Source organism: Microtus ochrogaster, linkage group LG2, assembly GCF_000317375.1.
Source record: "Microtus ochrogaster isolate Prairie Vole_2 linkage group LG2, MicOch1.0, whole genome shotgun sequence".
NCBI classification, from domain to species: Eukaryota; Metazoa; Chordata; class Mammalia; order Rodentia; family Cricetidae; genus Microtus; species Microtus ochrogaster.
The window spans coordinates 46,140,730-46,156,555 of NC_022028.1; the positions used below are offsets into that span (position 1 = coordinate 46,140,730).

A 15,826-nucleotide genomic window follows, 5' to 3' on the forward strand; every position below is an offset into this window, starting at 1 on the left:
CACCTGCCTCTGCCTCCCGAGTGCTGGGATTAAAGGCGTGCGCCACCATCGCCTGGCTTTTCTTTCTTTTAATGGAAAAAAGTTTTTCATTCAAACCAAAAAAACCACCAAGAAACACAAACATACAAAAAACAAACAAACAAACAAACAAACAAATAAAAAAGACACAAAAAGGAAACAAACATATACAGGCAAAAAAAAATAAGACAAAAAAAAATGCCCAAACAAAGCAAAATGAAACAAGAAGTCTAAAAAGCACAGCTGAGTCCCTTTTGTGTTGACCGTCTGCTGCTGGGCCCGGGCTGACTCTAAATATAGTGAATAGACCCGGGGAGACTCCATTGGAGAAACCTGGTGTTCCTTTGTAAGCAGGTGTCAGATGCAGATAGCTTCTCGGTTAGGGGTGGAAACCAGTGTCTACCTTGACCTCTGCGTGCTGGAACCCCATCTGGATTGAACCGTGTAGACCCTGTGTGTATTGCTACAGTCTCTGTGAGCTTGTATGTTCATCTGTGCTGTTGTGTCTGGAGGACACTGTTTCCTTGGAGGCCATCCTCTCTGGCTGCCTCCTCTTCCACATACATCCCTGAGCCTGAGGGCAGGGCTTGATGAAGGTATCCCATCCAAGACTGAGTGCTCCAAACTCTCCCGCTCTCTCCATATTGTCCAGCTGCGGGTCTTGGTGATTTAAAGTCTTGTTTCTCACCTTCAGTTCTATCAGGTTCAGGTGTCTGGTCTCACATTTCGGTTCTCGATGCTTTTGGAGTTGAACTTTGGGCAGGGCGATAAATATGGATCTCTTTGTATCTAGCATCTAGTTTGACGAGAGCCATTTATTGGAGATGTTGTCTTTCCTACATTGTGTATTTTTGGCTTTGTCAAAAATAAGGTGTTTTTGCACGTGTGTGTGTGTGAATAGTGCGCACACGTGTTTGCTCACATGTATGTGAGGCTGATGCGGTTAGTCCTCAGTCTCTCTTACCATGCACACTGAAGCACGAACTAGCAGGATATGCAGAGCTCACCCCTTTTGCTAGCCTGGATAGTCAGTTTGATCCAGGAGTTTCCCATTTCCTCCTCCTCCACACTGGGATTACAGGTGTATTGCTAAGCCCATGTAGTTTTTTTATGTGGGTTCTGGGAATCTAGACTCCAGCCTCCACACTCGTGTGGCATGTTCTTTACTCGTGGAACCCTCTTTCCAGCCCAAGATTTCAGTTTTATGTTGCTAGATAAAATATGAGAGAATGAGAGGAGGCTATGCGAAGCTCAATTGTTCTAAGGTTCTAGCTAGAGATATTAGAGATACATAAAAGTAAAATTTGGGCCAGAGTATATCAATAATGCATTTAGTCCTAAATTAAGCAATAAGAGAGTAGTTCAAGAGTGTATAGACAGGGCTGGAGAGATGGCTCAGAGGTTAAGAACATTGCCTGCTCTTTCAAAGGTCCTGAGTTCAATTCCCAAAACCACATGGTGGCTAACAACCATCTGTAATGAGGTCTGGTGCCCTCTTCTGGCCAGCAGGCGTACACACAGACAGAATATTGTATACATAATAAATAAATAAATAAATATTTTAAAAAAGATTGTATAGACAAAAAAAGAAAAGAAAAAAGAAAAGGAAGCTGGGTAGTGGTGGCACATACTTTTAATCCCAGCACTTGGGAGGCAGAGGCAGGTGGATCTCTATGAGTTCAAGGACAGCCTGGTCTACAGAGCAAGTTCCAGGACAGGCTCCATAAGCTACACAGAGAAGCCCTGTCTCAAAAAACAAAATCAGAAAACCCAAAAAACAAAAGAAGGTTTAGCAAGTTAATAGAAGGAAAATAGAGACCAATACATTATTTGAGAAGTTCAAATTAAACCAGAAAAGATGGGAAGAAGACAACAGGTGGTTAAGTTAAAAAATTAGTGGGGGTGGCATTTAGAAGACCAGATTTATAAAAGATATTTTATGAACTGTACGGAGACTAAACACTTGAGTTAAATGGTTAAGATTTTATGATTGTATTTATTTATTTAAACCAATTGCATGTTCCTTGAGGTGATTTCCTTTTCAATATAAGACAAATGGCTTAGTAATTAAAAACCTCCCGGCACTTACCTGGAGCAACAATGAGACAATATTTTAAAAAGACCCCTATTGGGTTGGTGAATTGGCAGCCATAGACTTTCCTGAGCCAGACCTTCAGGAAACCAAGAACAAGTTTTACAACATTAAATGTTGCAACTTGGCCTGCCGGATTCCTTTAGAATGTGGGGGAAGACATGTTGGATAGGAACCGTGAAGTATTCTCTTCAGAGAGGAGAAGAGCTGATCCAAACCAGAGTCTGGAGGGGAACGCAGACTCAGGTTCCAAGTAGCACACCTGCTCAGTTGTGACTGACCAGCCTATGACCTGACTGGGGGTGGCAGGCATTTCTGAGAGCTTAGGAAGGAATGCTAAGAGATGTGAGACTGGAACCAGCAAGCAGGATTCTACTCTCAGCGGAATACTGAGAATTTAGTCTGGTGCCCCCGGTGGTGGTTTTCAAGAGGAAAGAGAGACCACAGCTGTGCTGTGATCTAGTCCCTCGTGAACACTGTGAACACTTCCGTGGAAAGAACACCTGTGACTGAACTTTGTGGCTCAGCTCCAAATGCACAAGGCTGGACATAAAAACATAGGAAACATGAAAAAGCAAGGCAATGCGATTCCTCCGAAGAATCACTAGGCATCTGGTGAGCACGGAGCCGATGAAATTCCAAACTAAGAATTCAAAAGAATGATTATAATTATGTTCAAAGAGCTCTTAAATGAGTTTCAGGAAAACACAAATAGCTGAATGAAATATAGAAGTCAATCCTCCCCACATTATATTGCAGTTAAAACACTAAGTATATAGGACCACAATCCCAGGGATGGCACCACCCACCATGGGCTGTGCCCTTCCCCATCGATCATTCATTCAGAAAATGCCCTACAGTTGGCTCTCATGGAAGCATTTCCTCAACTGAGGCTCCTTCCTCTCTGGTGACTCTTGTTTTTGTCAAGTTGACAAACAAAATTAGTCAGTACAATGTGTTCTATAGATTGACTACCTATGACATCTTAAAGGGTCTTGGGGGAGGATCTGGTGTGGTCTTGGTTATATAGACAGTGCAAAGGTCACCAGACTATTGACGAGCCTCTGTTGTCATTTGTAAAGTACCTGTGATATCTCCCATAGAGATGCATTCTATTGACGGAGAAACAGTGCTCAAGATAAGGGTCTCGAGAGAATGGCTGAAATAAACAAGAGTCTGGGGAATCCAGATGTGGCTATACACCTCTTCCTTTGAAGAGACAACCCTGTGTGTTTAATATTTCTGGTTTTCCTAGCGCATACCTGTGAATACACGGATCTAGCGCCCTCTGCAGATTGAGTTAAAAATCTCAACAAGGGGCTGGAGAGATGGTTCAGAGGTTAACAGCACTGACTGCTCTTCCAGAGGTCCTGAGTTCAATTTCCAGCAACCACATGGTGGCTCACAGCCATCTGTAATGAGATCTAGTGCCCTCTTCTGGCCTGCAAGCATACAGACAGACAGAACACTATGTAGATAATAAATAAATAAATCTTTTTTTTAAAAAAAAAATCTCAACAAGACCTATCTCTTTATTGCCTCAAAAATGTATTGTACCACCGAGATACATACTATGCTATGTGAAAGACTCGAAAAAGGCATTGGAAGCAATTGGAACTAGGGATTAAGCAGGTATTACTATTCAAACAAAATAGACTTGACACCGAAATTAATCCAAGAGGATGAAGAAAGTCATTTCATAATGATCAGGAGATGAATCCTGATGAGCTCAACTTTATAAACAAACACCCCTGAGGTAAAGAATCAGGTTAGTCCCAACTTACTGATGTAGGTGACCCCAATAGTCCAGTCTCTCTACAGACAGTTCAATCCAACAAATAATAGACTGAGACATCTGATTTAAATGACATCATATATCAAATAGATCTACTAGACATTTATAGTACTTTTCTTCCAAACACTGGAGAATAGAAATTCTCAGCTGGCCATGAAACTTTCTGGGGTGGTATTTTCTTTGTGATCTAACAAATAAAGCTTGCCCAAAGTTCAAAGTGTGGAGCTAAGGCACTAGTTAGCCATAGAGGATGGGCAGTGGTGGCACACACCTTTGATCCCAACACTCAGGAGGCAGAGACAGAAGAATCTTTGTGAAGTCAAGGACACCCTGGGTTACTTGAGATTGATCCAGTGTAAAAAGAGAGAAAGAACCAGGTAGTGATGGTTCACACCTTTAATCCAAGTACTTGGGAGTCCCATGCCTTTAATCCCAGTACTAGGAAGGTGGAGAGAGGAAGGGATATGGCTGGGCAGAGAGAGGAATATAGTTGAGACAGGAGCTCAGTGCACTCAGTCTGAAGATTCCTAGAGACACGATCACCCATTTGGTCTCAGGATTTGGTAGAGGTAAGAGGTAGTGATTGGAGACTCTGTTTCTCTGATCTTTCAACTTTTATCCCTATATCTGACTCTGGGTTTTTATTATTAAGACCAATTGGAATTCACACTACAACTTTCCTTAAAATAGACCATAATTGCAACAATAGTAGTAATAATTATCTATATAAGCAACTAAGGAAAAGCTACTGGTTAGGATTTGCAGGATAAAAAATATCTTCAACTCATCACTGGGTATTGGTTTAATTCACAGATTTTTTGTTATAATCTTGCTCTCCGTCACCATTGTCTGGATCCCCACTATAGAAATGGTCTCCAGTGAGGCACTGTTTGAGTACATGCAGGTTCTCAAGAGCTGCCTGACACCGAGTGTGGCTGCTGTCTTTCTGCTCTCTGTATTTTGCAAGAGAGTCAACGAGCAGGTGGGTACTCGCGTGGAACGGTGTGAGGGGCTGTCTTCTAAGATAAGAGCTGCCTTAGGGAGGTCTCAAGTATCAAGAGTTCACCTGAGGACATCATTTGGTTAAAGGGAAGGTTTTTTATAGATATGAGAGCAGAGGCATCTAGAAGAGTCCAGAACAGAGAGAGAGAAAGAAGTAGATTGAACATCGCAGGAGAGAGAGAGAGAGAGAGAGAGAGAGAGAGAGAGAGAGAGAGAGAGAGTTGCAAGAATAGCAGGGTTATAAAGAGAATGAGTAGCTAGGGAAGGAAGCCCACAGGAGCTGGAGGGAGTTTAGGGTGGGGGAGGAGGTGAGAAGGGCTAAGATGCTAACATGGACTCTGAGATGTGTGACAGATCCTTGTGACACCGAGGGAGTCTGGAGGCCAGCATGAGCTTCGATACCCAGTCACAAAGTCTACCCAGGTCACAAAGACTTAACTCAGTAGCAACAGTGTCAGAGGAGTATCTTGGTCCCCGGAGTTGCTTCACTTTGCTCTCCTTGGAAAGGGATGGGCAGGAAGGGGAAGCAGTTACGGAAGTCTGTCTCTTTCTGATGACAAGGGTCTGGGGACATGGGGACATCCCTGGAGCTCTCCTGCTGTCCCTGGCTCAAGGATGCAGGTGTATCGTACTTTCCAATTCCTCTATTAACCTCAAGCACTTTTTCCAGCCCCCTCTCCTACCCAGCGTTATGGTGTAGTCACCTGCTTTCTGCACTTCTCCTTCAGGAAGTGACTGCTGTGGGCTGCCTGGCCTGAGGCTGAGGCTTTTCTCTAAGATGCTTCCTACACTCACATCCTGTTTTACACCACCCAGCTTGAGAAGAGTCTCTAGATACAACTCTCCAGCCCTTATCTAGTCTGGTTATAAAGTAGTCAGTCTAATGGGGGGGGGGGAGGACACCGAATGAGCAGATAAATCTTTGTGGTAGCAACACAGAGAATTTAAAAGAATATGAGGTAGGGTAGGGTGGGGTGAGGTGAGAGAGACAGCTTCACTTGTTAAGAGCGTTTGCATGGTTCCCTGTCCGTCGTAGGCGCCACAGTAGAGAGAAGGAGCAGAGGGGTTCAGCCTTCTTAGAGAAGACTGACACCCAGCTAGCTCACTCTGTTACTTTATTCAAACACATAGAAGATGAATAGGGAAAAGTTGGTGGGAAACGCTCCAACTAACAAAAGTCATCTTGTTTTTGCTGCCCTTGAGAGTGGACAGCCCGCACACATCTCAGCTCATTTTGATTATGGCCCTAAGCAAAGGTAAGAATTCCTTGTTTGCCAGGAGTGTCTTTGGATCAAGGTCAGTACAGCAGCAAACTCCAGCTCTCACAAGAGCCAAGTGCAGACTCCAGAGAAACAACATCTCTTCAAGGTCTAAACAGTCTCGAAACAATCTCCCAACCTCTACTGATCAACCCAAACATAGCAAAGACTTTGCTGAAACATTTCTCTCAAAGCCAGTTGCAGAGGCCTTACTATACACTTCCCTTAAAGCCGGGCACTAAGGCTTTACTTTACACTATACATTTGCTAATTTTATGTCGACTTGACAGGAGCAGTCATCAGGGAGAAGGGAGCCTCAATTAAGAAAATGTCTCCCTAAGATCAGGATATATGCAAGCTTGTAGGGCATTTTCTTAATTAGTGATTGATGGGAGAAGGCCCAGCCCATTGTGGGTGGTGCCATCCCAAGGCTGGTGGTCCTGGGTTCTCTAAGAAAGCAGGCTGAGCAAGCCAGGGGAAGCACTCCTCCATGGTCTCTGCATCAGCTCCTGCCTCCAGGTTCCTGCCTTGCTTGAGTTCCTGTCCTGACTTTCTTCAATGATGGGCCACAATGTGGAAGTGTAAGCCAAACAAACCCATTCCTCAACTTGCTTTTGGTCATGGTGTTTCATCATAGCAACAGTAACCATGAGTAAGACAGGCACATACACATAATTAAAAGTAATAAAAATAAATATTTAAAAAATGAGGGCTGGAGAGATGGCTTAGCAGTTAAAAGCTCTGGCTGCTTTTCTGGAGGTCCTGAATTTAATTCCCAGCAATCACATGGTGGCTCACAGCCATCTAACATGGGATCTGGCGCCCTCTTCTGGCATGCATGGATATATGCATAAAATACATAAGTAAATAATCTGAAATATTTTTAAAAGAATATAAAAAAGTCAAGGAAGCTGTAAGGGAGACAGTGAGTGTGAGACAAACAAGGACACAGCTCAGCAGGAAACCCCTGCTAAGGACGTGGCCCAGAATCAAGGCCAGAAATACCAATGTGTGGGGAGAATTCTCAGCAGAAAGAAAGGGCAAGTGCCAGAATTCAAGTCAGAAGCAAAGTAGGCAGCTTGCGGATGCAGAAGCAGGCTGAGAAGGAAGGAACCCAGTGACCAAGTGGGCAGTAGTGGTGCTAGGTGAGGTCAGCCATGATGCAGGGATGAGGCTTGATCCTGATGGCAGGGGCTGAGATGTCGCTGGAGGGTCCCGGTAGAGGCTTGGTGTTCTCTAGTAGAAGAACCTGCAGAGCCTGTGGACAGTTAGGAACAAGATGCACACCCCCCCGCGCGCGCGCCCCAAAAAAGGGAAGATGGGGGTGAGGGTCATGGTAAGGGACTGGTTTCTGGACAGATTTTGGAAGCAGAGGCCAACAGTATTGGCTGTGGGATAATGGCAGAACAGCATGGAAAGGGAAGAGCTCGAGGCACCTCCGGGGTTTGACTCAAGCCAGACTCGAGCATCTTGGAGCTGGGCTGTCACTTAGGGAAACAGGGAAGATGAAGCTCGTTTTATGGACACAGTTTGAGATGTCTACTTGTGGTCTCAGTTAAAACTGTTTCCAAAGTTTCCTAAGTTCCCTGTTTGACTAAAAGACAGTGCCAGGGTCTGGCGTCCCCGCCCTTGCTAAGACCCTCGGCTGTATGGTATCAGTGCCCTCTTTTCAACCAAAGCAACCCTAGAATGCAGCTCGTCAGCAAGGGGAGGAAGATGCCACTCTGTCTTATCTCCCTCTGCCCCTGTAACTCTTGTCTGGATTCTTTGGCAGGGTGCCTTCTGGGGGCTGGTTTTGGGAACCGCCATCGGAGCCTTTCGACTGCTGGCTGAGTTTTTCTTTGGACCCTCGACCTGTGAGGGAGGCCGCGCGTGCTCCACTCTCATCTGTGGCCTCCATTACCTCTATTTCGGCTTCTTCCTCTTCCTGGTCACTCTCCTTACCACACTGGCCGTCTCCTTAGCCACCAAACCAATTTCGGATGTGCACGTAAGTGTCGCTGTTAGGATGCTCTGGGAAGAGTTCCGGGGATGAATGGTAAATCACAAATGAGGGAGGAATGCCTGGATTCATGAAAACGGGATCATGAACGGGGTGGGGTAGATCAGAAATAGGCAAAATACCACAGAAAGGATCCTGCCTTAAAACCTTGATGTCCCCAGCACCACCAACAGGATAATAAGCAACAATTGATCATTATACACCTCTTAGTTTGAGAGTTAGGCTTCAAGCCCTTTCCTACTCCGCCAGCACGCAAATGCCAGCCATCTGTTTTTATCTATTTATTAGAGAGCTTGGGATCAGAGAAGTTAAATAATTTGTCTAAGAAAATGAAACTACTGAGTGTCCTTATTAGGTTCCAAAGCCTGAATGGGCTCCACTTTGTCATCCACTTTGTTTGATACCCTAGCACAACAAGGAATTGGTGTTGGCCAGAGTGGGGGTCCCAGGCACCCACCTGACATTCAGGAGGGAGCAGCACAGATGGGGATGGGGATGCCTTGCTTGCAGCTTTACTTAGTCTGAACAAAAGGGTGAACGCTATTATCAAAAGTCGAGCTAGAGATGATGGAGGTGGAGGTATTGCAAGTTAGGGTAGCTGGGTGGGTAGCAAATTCCAAGGCAGGTTACTTAGCAAAAACCTATTTAAAAACAAAACAAAACAAACCCAAGCCCCCCAAAAAACAAAAAAACCCAAGCTGAGCCTCTCTGGAAGCCTGGAAGCCTCAGGTGTCCCCAGTCTCCCCCACTTCTCCATTATACACATTCTCTCTTCTTCCACACGCAGCCCACTCGGAAGAGGGACAGCCCATGTGGAAGACCAGGATGCTTGCATCCCTGCATCATCAGTGAACCAGCAAGGGGCCGCGGGTGGCCATTTGCTATCCCCAGGCTCTTCCTCCTTCATCTTGTTGGCATTCTTTTCTGTCCTCATGTCCATTCCTCAGTCTGTCAGCTTAGTATGTTCTGAGCGTCTCTCCTGTCTGCCCCACAGGCTTGGTGAACTTGATGAACTCTCTAGGGGGGAGGGACCTGAGAGGGTCAGTGATGAAGAGCCCTGCCTTGGCCTGAACCCTCCCAACACAGAACCTCTGATCACATAACCTGGAGAGATGGCACTCTGCCTTCAACTCAGATGAGCTCAGGAGCCCAAAGATACGGCACAGGATTGAGCACAAGCCCCTCCCCACACCCAGAGCCTCCTTCACGAGAGGCTGCAGGGTTGCTGGGGAAGTGAAATGTGCACACAGAGTGTCATCAGGTCACCGTGCCAAATACGTGGTGCTGGGGATCACAGCCAGGGCTTTGTGCATGCTAACCAGGTGGTCTTAACAATGAGCGATGCCTCCAGCCCACCAAAAATATTCTTCAAAGAAATGGTTAGGAAAGGAAAGGGAGCGCTCCTTGGTGAATATAGTGAAGATACGATATTGAACTTGAGCAGGGAAGCTCTTTCTTGGGATCCAGCAGGGGGATCCAGCTCTCCTAGCTTGTGTTACTGCTCTCTAAGGGAGAGTGTCCAAAGGAGGGCTTCTGAGATAACAGCAGCTCCCATCTTTCATGATGCCCTGTTCAGTGAGATATCAGCACTCTTCCACACTGCTGGAAGAGGTGGACCAGAAGCGGTGGGTAGGGGTTGGAGAGATGGCTCAGTGGTTAAAAGCGCTTGTCTCCTCTTCCAGAGGACCCAGGTTCAGTTCCCACCACCTACATGGCAGCTGTCTGTAACTCCAGTTCCAGGGGATCTGACACCCTCACACGTACATACATGCTGGCAAAACATCAATGCACATAAAACAAGCAGATATCAATGCACATCAAATAAAAATTAATCAGTGTCAGATGGTGGTGGCACACACCTTTAATCCCAACACTTGGGAGGCAAGGGCAGGTAGATCTCTGTAAGTTCAAGGCCAGCCTGGTCTACAGAGCAAGTTCCAGGACAGCTAAAGCTACTCAGAGAAACCCTGTCTCGAAAAAAAAAAAGTGGTGGGTTGCTTCTTCTATCCTCCAGGTGTGAGAAATGCATGTTCCTGGCCCTCCTCCCAACAGGGAGAGCCCTGAACTCATTGTCTCCAACTTTGGATTAGGCTGAAGAACACTGACAGGTTGTGCTACAGTACTAACTAAGATCATGCAATTACATACGACCTGAATCAAAGCATAAACCGAGGCTTCCCTACTCCCGTCATGTCCCCTCTGACCTAACTTCCACCTTCTGTTAATGTCTAGCCAGCATCTCCCTCTTCAGCCTCCTGGGTCATGGCTCCTGCCTGTAGATTGTGGTGATACACGATTGCAGGCCAAGGTCCCATGGTGACACCCTCCCGTCCTGCTCTCTCCACATCAGCTCCATGGTCTCTGCTGGAGTTTACGCAACAGCCAACAGAGGAGGGTGACTTTAGGAAAGGAGATGAGATGGAAGGTCTTCCCCAGTTCCACATTCCAGCAAGGTAGGGAAGACCATCCACCCTGTGAGAAGCCATCCTGGGTGGATCCTGAAGCCTGGTCAGCTCCTCCAGCACCTCCTAAGCCACCAAGATCACCAACAGTTGTGGGAAGCCGTCCTGGGTGGATCCTGAAGCCGGGTCAGTTGCCCCAAGCACTCCCTACCCCATTCTTAGCCTTAGAAACATTCTTTTGGACAGAAGCGCTCGCTTTCTTCCCCCTAAAATGCTTCCTGGGCTTGTTTGCCCAAGGAGTTTATGAGGCCAGGTAGATCCTAGGGGGAGGGAAAAAAAGAAAGAAATTAGGCCAAAGTAAGGGGAAAGCCAGGTGATGAGGAGGCACAGGCCAGGGGGCAGGAACCCAAGAATGTCTGGCCTTCTAGAAACATTTCACAGCAAGGCTGATGAGCGAAGGTGAAGTCTCAGGAACCAGCCCTTGGGTTCTGCTCCACAGACAGAGCAAATGGGCACGCGGTGCTCAAGGGGAAGCAGAGTGTGAAGAAGAAGGGCAATAGTACAGGATTCCAAACCAGAGGCTCCTGAGAAGGGCAAGGAGGGAGGGAGGGAGGGAGGGAGGGAGGGAGGACTTTCCCTCCTGGATGTAGATCTGGGTGACAGAGCTAAGTTTCAGTCCAAGGAAGCAGAGATAGGGAGAGAGGGAGAGAAGGGGGGGGGGGCTGAGGGTGAGATTTTCATCAAATAGCATCGGAAAAAGAGCCTGCAGGTCCACAGGATCCAGGAGTGAGTCTGATGGTTTGAACTTCTCAAAGCCACTGCCACAGATAGGGATGAAGATGTGGAGGTTAGGCTTGAGTCTGGGACAGAGAGTAGCTCCAGGCTATGAGGTTGTGAGAGTAAAGAAAGTAGAGAGTAGGTCAGGCTGGGAGGAGGTAGAGCTGCCGGTCGCCTGCTCATTCCTGCTGGGGAGGTTCAGAGTCCTGAGAGGCTTGGCGCATCCTCCATTGCAAGACGGGTATCCTGGTAGGGCTGGACTGCGGACTTCTATGGGATGGCAGTCAGTTGTGCTGGGCACAACGCCCCATGTTTCAAGATCCTCCCCGTTCCTGCTGCTGGTGGCTTTCCTTTTCCTAAGGGGCTGGAACTTGGTGCCAGAGTCCATCAGAATACACTTATCTGGGGCAGGTGTGCTTATCAACGGTCAGCTCCAACTATCGAGTTGTTACAACCCAGAGCCACCCAGAAAGAGAGAACCTCAACTCAGGAATTACCTAGATCAGACTGGCCTGTGTGCGTGTCTCTGGGGGCAGTCTTTGTATTATTGATTGACATGGGAAGACCAAGGTCACTGTTGGGCAGCATCACCCCTGGGCCGGTGGTCCTGGGTTGGGTACCGTGGCTGAATGTGAGGCTGGGAGCAAACAAGTAAGCAGCATCCCTCTATGGTTCCTGATTGATGCTCCTGCCTTGAACCGCCACCCTGACTCCCCTCAACAACGGACTGAAACCTATAAGCGGAAGCAAATCCTTTCCTCCCCCAAGTTTCTTTGGTCAGTATTTTATCATAGCAACAGAAGCAAGCTGGAATAAGTCCCATTTTAGAGTTGGCGAGACAGGGCGCTTAGCGGTCAGGGAACCAACCAGTCAGTGAGAGAGCCAGGATGCACGCTGCCTCAAAATGTGTGCTCTCGCTCTCAGCCCAAGACAGTCGGGGGCTCACCATACAGTCTCACTGTTAGGTGCCTTGGGCTGAGGTTGAATTTCTAGTTGACTTTCCAGCACGTCTTCCGTGCCTCTCCCTGCAGCCCGTGCGCTCCTGGGCACTGCGTGATAAAGCAATACCATGAGCATTTAAGAGCAGAAGCCACAGCATGGCTGGTGATCAGGACTCTCAGCCACAGTATGAGATAACCATGTCACTGACTGGTCTTTCACCTTGTAATGGAGACCACTTTATCTCTGACTGACAGTTCCACTGTCCCTGAGCTTCTCCAGCCCCAGCTGTAGGGACAGGAGGCAGGAGACATGGGTGACTCAGGGGCTGTTCAGTGATGAGACCTCGGATGTCACAGCACAGCAGCTGGGATCCAGCTCTGACTGAAATGGAGCTGTCCTATCCCCAGGCGTAACTGGAAGGTCACATTCTAGGCAGTGCCTGGGTTCAGAATAGTGGGATAGAGCTTAACACGGTACTGATCGTGGCCAGCACAGGCTCCAAGGGGCCAGCCTGCACCATCAGTGCAGACAGACGCTGGGGTAATGTGCAGCTCCAGTTGGGAGTCTTAGAGAAAGGAATGGCAGCCTTCTGAAGTTACTAGGCTTCCCTTCAGGACGGCCATAAGATGCTCCTCCAGGGCCCAGGTAGCTGCAGATGCTCTGCCGGCCAAGCCAAGGACTGGAGCTTCCTGGAGAAGACACGCCCCAGATGTCATCGAAGAGAATGATGTCCGCTTCCAGGAATCACAGGGTTTCCTGTGTCCTCCAAAACATAATGATATCACAGGAGGGTGTACCCAGAGGCGCAGCTTCCAACTGCCCTAGACCGGCAGTAATGGAGAATGACATTGTAACAGCGTACTGACATATGTAACATAGTGAGTTACATTTCTGTAACACGCAGGCTCCCTAATCAAGACCATGTGGGCACAACTCTGAGCTTTCCGCCTCCTCAAGGCCTCCTAAGCCCCTTTTCACCCTCTATTTTAGCTGTTTTCTCTGAGAACTGTCCTTGGGTTAGGTGACAATGGACTTTCATATACGATGGCCAAAGAACTTCATTCTGCCGAGGTGGGCCTCCCCATCAAGTCCTACCTTCTGAATTAGAGCCTGCTTGTCCCCTTGACCTTCTCCCTTTCTTCTAGGCATGTTTGGGGAGACCAATACCTGCTTCTGGAAGTTCTGGGACTTGTTCTGTGGTCTTGACGCACAGGCAAAAACCAAGATAGGCCCTGAGAATACCACCGAGGAGAAGAGAAAGGCAACCTGGGAGCAGATGGGGTCCAGTGACACATCCGTCAGCTTGGAGATTCTGGCCAAGAGAATGGCAACTAGAAAGAGCGAGGAACACCAAGAGAAGATGAAAGACTGGAAGGACATACCAGAGAGCCCCTTCTGGAAGAGAGTCGTGGATGCCATCGGGATCCTGTTGTTTGCGCTTCTGACGTTTGTTCACGTCTACTATGCTTGACGACTTCCAAGCTGCTGCCTTTCCCAGACGGCATCATCATAAAGGGATAAAAGGTCTCCTTTAGAGACCCGATAGTCTGGGGCCAAGGACCACACCAGTGGAAACAAGCTCTCGGTGTGGCCATCAAGCACGAACAGCTGCGGGGCAGGTGTGGACAAGAGAAACTATGCCGCTGGAAACATCTGCTCCTCTCGGAGGCGAGTCATGTTCTCTAAACGACTGCACTGCATAAGCGCTGGATTTCCTTTAAATTTAATGTTTGATTCTTATCTCTGATGGTTTTGAGTTTTCACACACACACACACACACACACACACACACACACACACACACACACACTTTGCTTATATCAAAATGTTGGCACCTCTTTCCTGTCCCCACTCTGTATTGCTTTGCTCTCTGCTTATCCTGAAGGCACAGCCCTGCTGAAATGGCAACAATGGCGCAAGTCCAGCCCCACCCTTGCTGTGGGCTTTTGCTCACAGGGGTTTTGGGTCAGTGCTGATGACCACTCAGGCAGGCCAGCTGCCTCCTTCAGTGGGTCAAGGGCTGTTCTAAGAGACCTGGCCTCATACCATTTACCTTCAGTCAGCTTCTGCTTCACTGATTCCTAAGGACAGAGGGAGGGCACGCCCCTTCCCTAGGAGCTCCCTCTTAGTCATGCCCCAAGTCTGATAGTAGAAGAGGGGCCTATGGGTGAGATTATTTTTAGCCAACAGTTTTAGCTCATCCAAACACTCCTGGGCTATATGTCACTACAGGAATTTCCTAAACCTCCAAAGAGTCTAGAATGTTTGGGTGGAAGTTCCATCCCAAGCTCCCTCCCCTGGGAGTTGCCTCAGTCCAGACTCCACCTCCAAGGCAGCCCACCAAAAGACAATCCCTCTCCAGAGACTGTTCAAGACCACTCTCACGGGGTATTTACATTGTAACATGAGGTTTTCTGGTCTTCATTCTCTGTGTCCTCCCTGGGACGCTGGAGGGACACCTGGGAACATCGGTATCCATTAAACCTGGGCTTTTCCTAATTTAGTTTGATTTGGTCTGATTCTGATTATTGCGTTGGCGGAGACCTTTTCAGTGTTATTCTCACCCAGTGTGATTAACATTATCTGTTTCATTTGCACGGAAAGCATTTTGGTCTAGACATTTGATTTTGCTTGCTTGTTTGCTTTCAGATCTTTAGGCAATTTAGATTCTGGCTGTGCAGTCTGGTATCAGAATTTTATTATTTTATAATTTAGATTCTGGCTGTGCAGCCTGGTATCAGAATTTTATTATTTTATAATTTTATTATTTTATAATTTAGATTCTGGCTGTGCAGCCTGGTATCAGAATTTTATTATTTTATAATTTAGATTCTGGCTGTGCAGCCTGGTATCAGAATTTTATTATTTTGGGGAACTTGAAGGCATTTCTGTTTTGTTTTTCTTGTTTTTTTGTTGTATTGTAAGTGGTAGTGTGGCTTACACCGTTAATCCTAGAACTTGGGAAGCAGAGGCAGACAGATCTTTGCAAGTTTGAGGCCAGCCTGGCCTACAAAGCAAGTTCTCAGACAGCCAGGGCTATGCAGAGAAACCCTGTCTTGGAAAACAAAAATGAGAGTGAAAAGAGGCACTTGAAGAGGTGTCATGGAAATACCCCATGACACTGAACCTCCTCATAGAGAAACCCAGCGAAAACACCCCGATCCGGACTCATAAGGAACTGTATAGGCTATCCTGGGAAGACATAGATGAGGGATCTGGTCATCCAGCTTCTTGAGACCTGCTGCATTTGCATAAGCATATGGGATAAGCAGAGATCCAACGAGTGCAGTCGTTTTAGGGTGAAAGCTGAGAAAGTTGATTTGATCGGAAATATGCATTCCCTAGTTAGCACAGACAGGTAACTTTTCAGGGGAAACAAATGTATACATATGGGAAAGTTTCCAAAAGGAGGCAATGTTTAGAGATAATCTGCCCTAGGTAGTCTAGGGGCTTTGGGTGTGATATCATTAACCCGTTTGGGAAAAAACAGGGAGATCTAGACATAACCATATCCAAATTTATTTATCCGGAGTGCTT

At 47.2% G+C, this 15,826-nt stretch overlaps 1 protein-coding gene across 1 annotated transcript in view; it reads left to right on the plus strand.

Annotated features, from left to right (window-relative positions):
* The window catches only part of LOC101987057 (sodium/glucose cotransporter 1-like), a 34,349-nt gene extending 20,589 nt beyond the window's left edge, over nucleotides 1–13,760 (plus strand). The window contains exons 11-14 of the mRNA XM_005360212.2: nucleotides 4,719–4,887; nucleotides 7,941–8,156; nucleotides 10,519–10,621; nucleotides 13,435–13,760. Of these exons, the coding sequence (XP_005360269.1) occupies nucleotides 4,719–4,887; nucleotides 7,941–8,156; nucleotides 10,519–10,621; nucleotides 13,435–13,760 (814 nt within the window). The remainder of the gene's footprint in view (nucleotides 1–4,718; nucleotides 4,888–7,940; nucleotides 8,157–10,518; nucleotides 10,622–13,434) is intronic.
* Nucleotides 13,761–15,826: the final 2,066 nt, after the last annotated feature.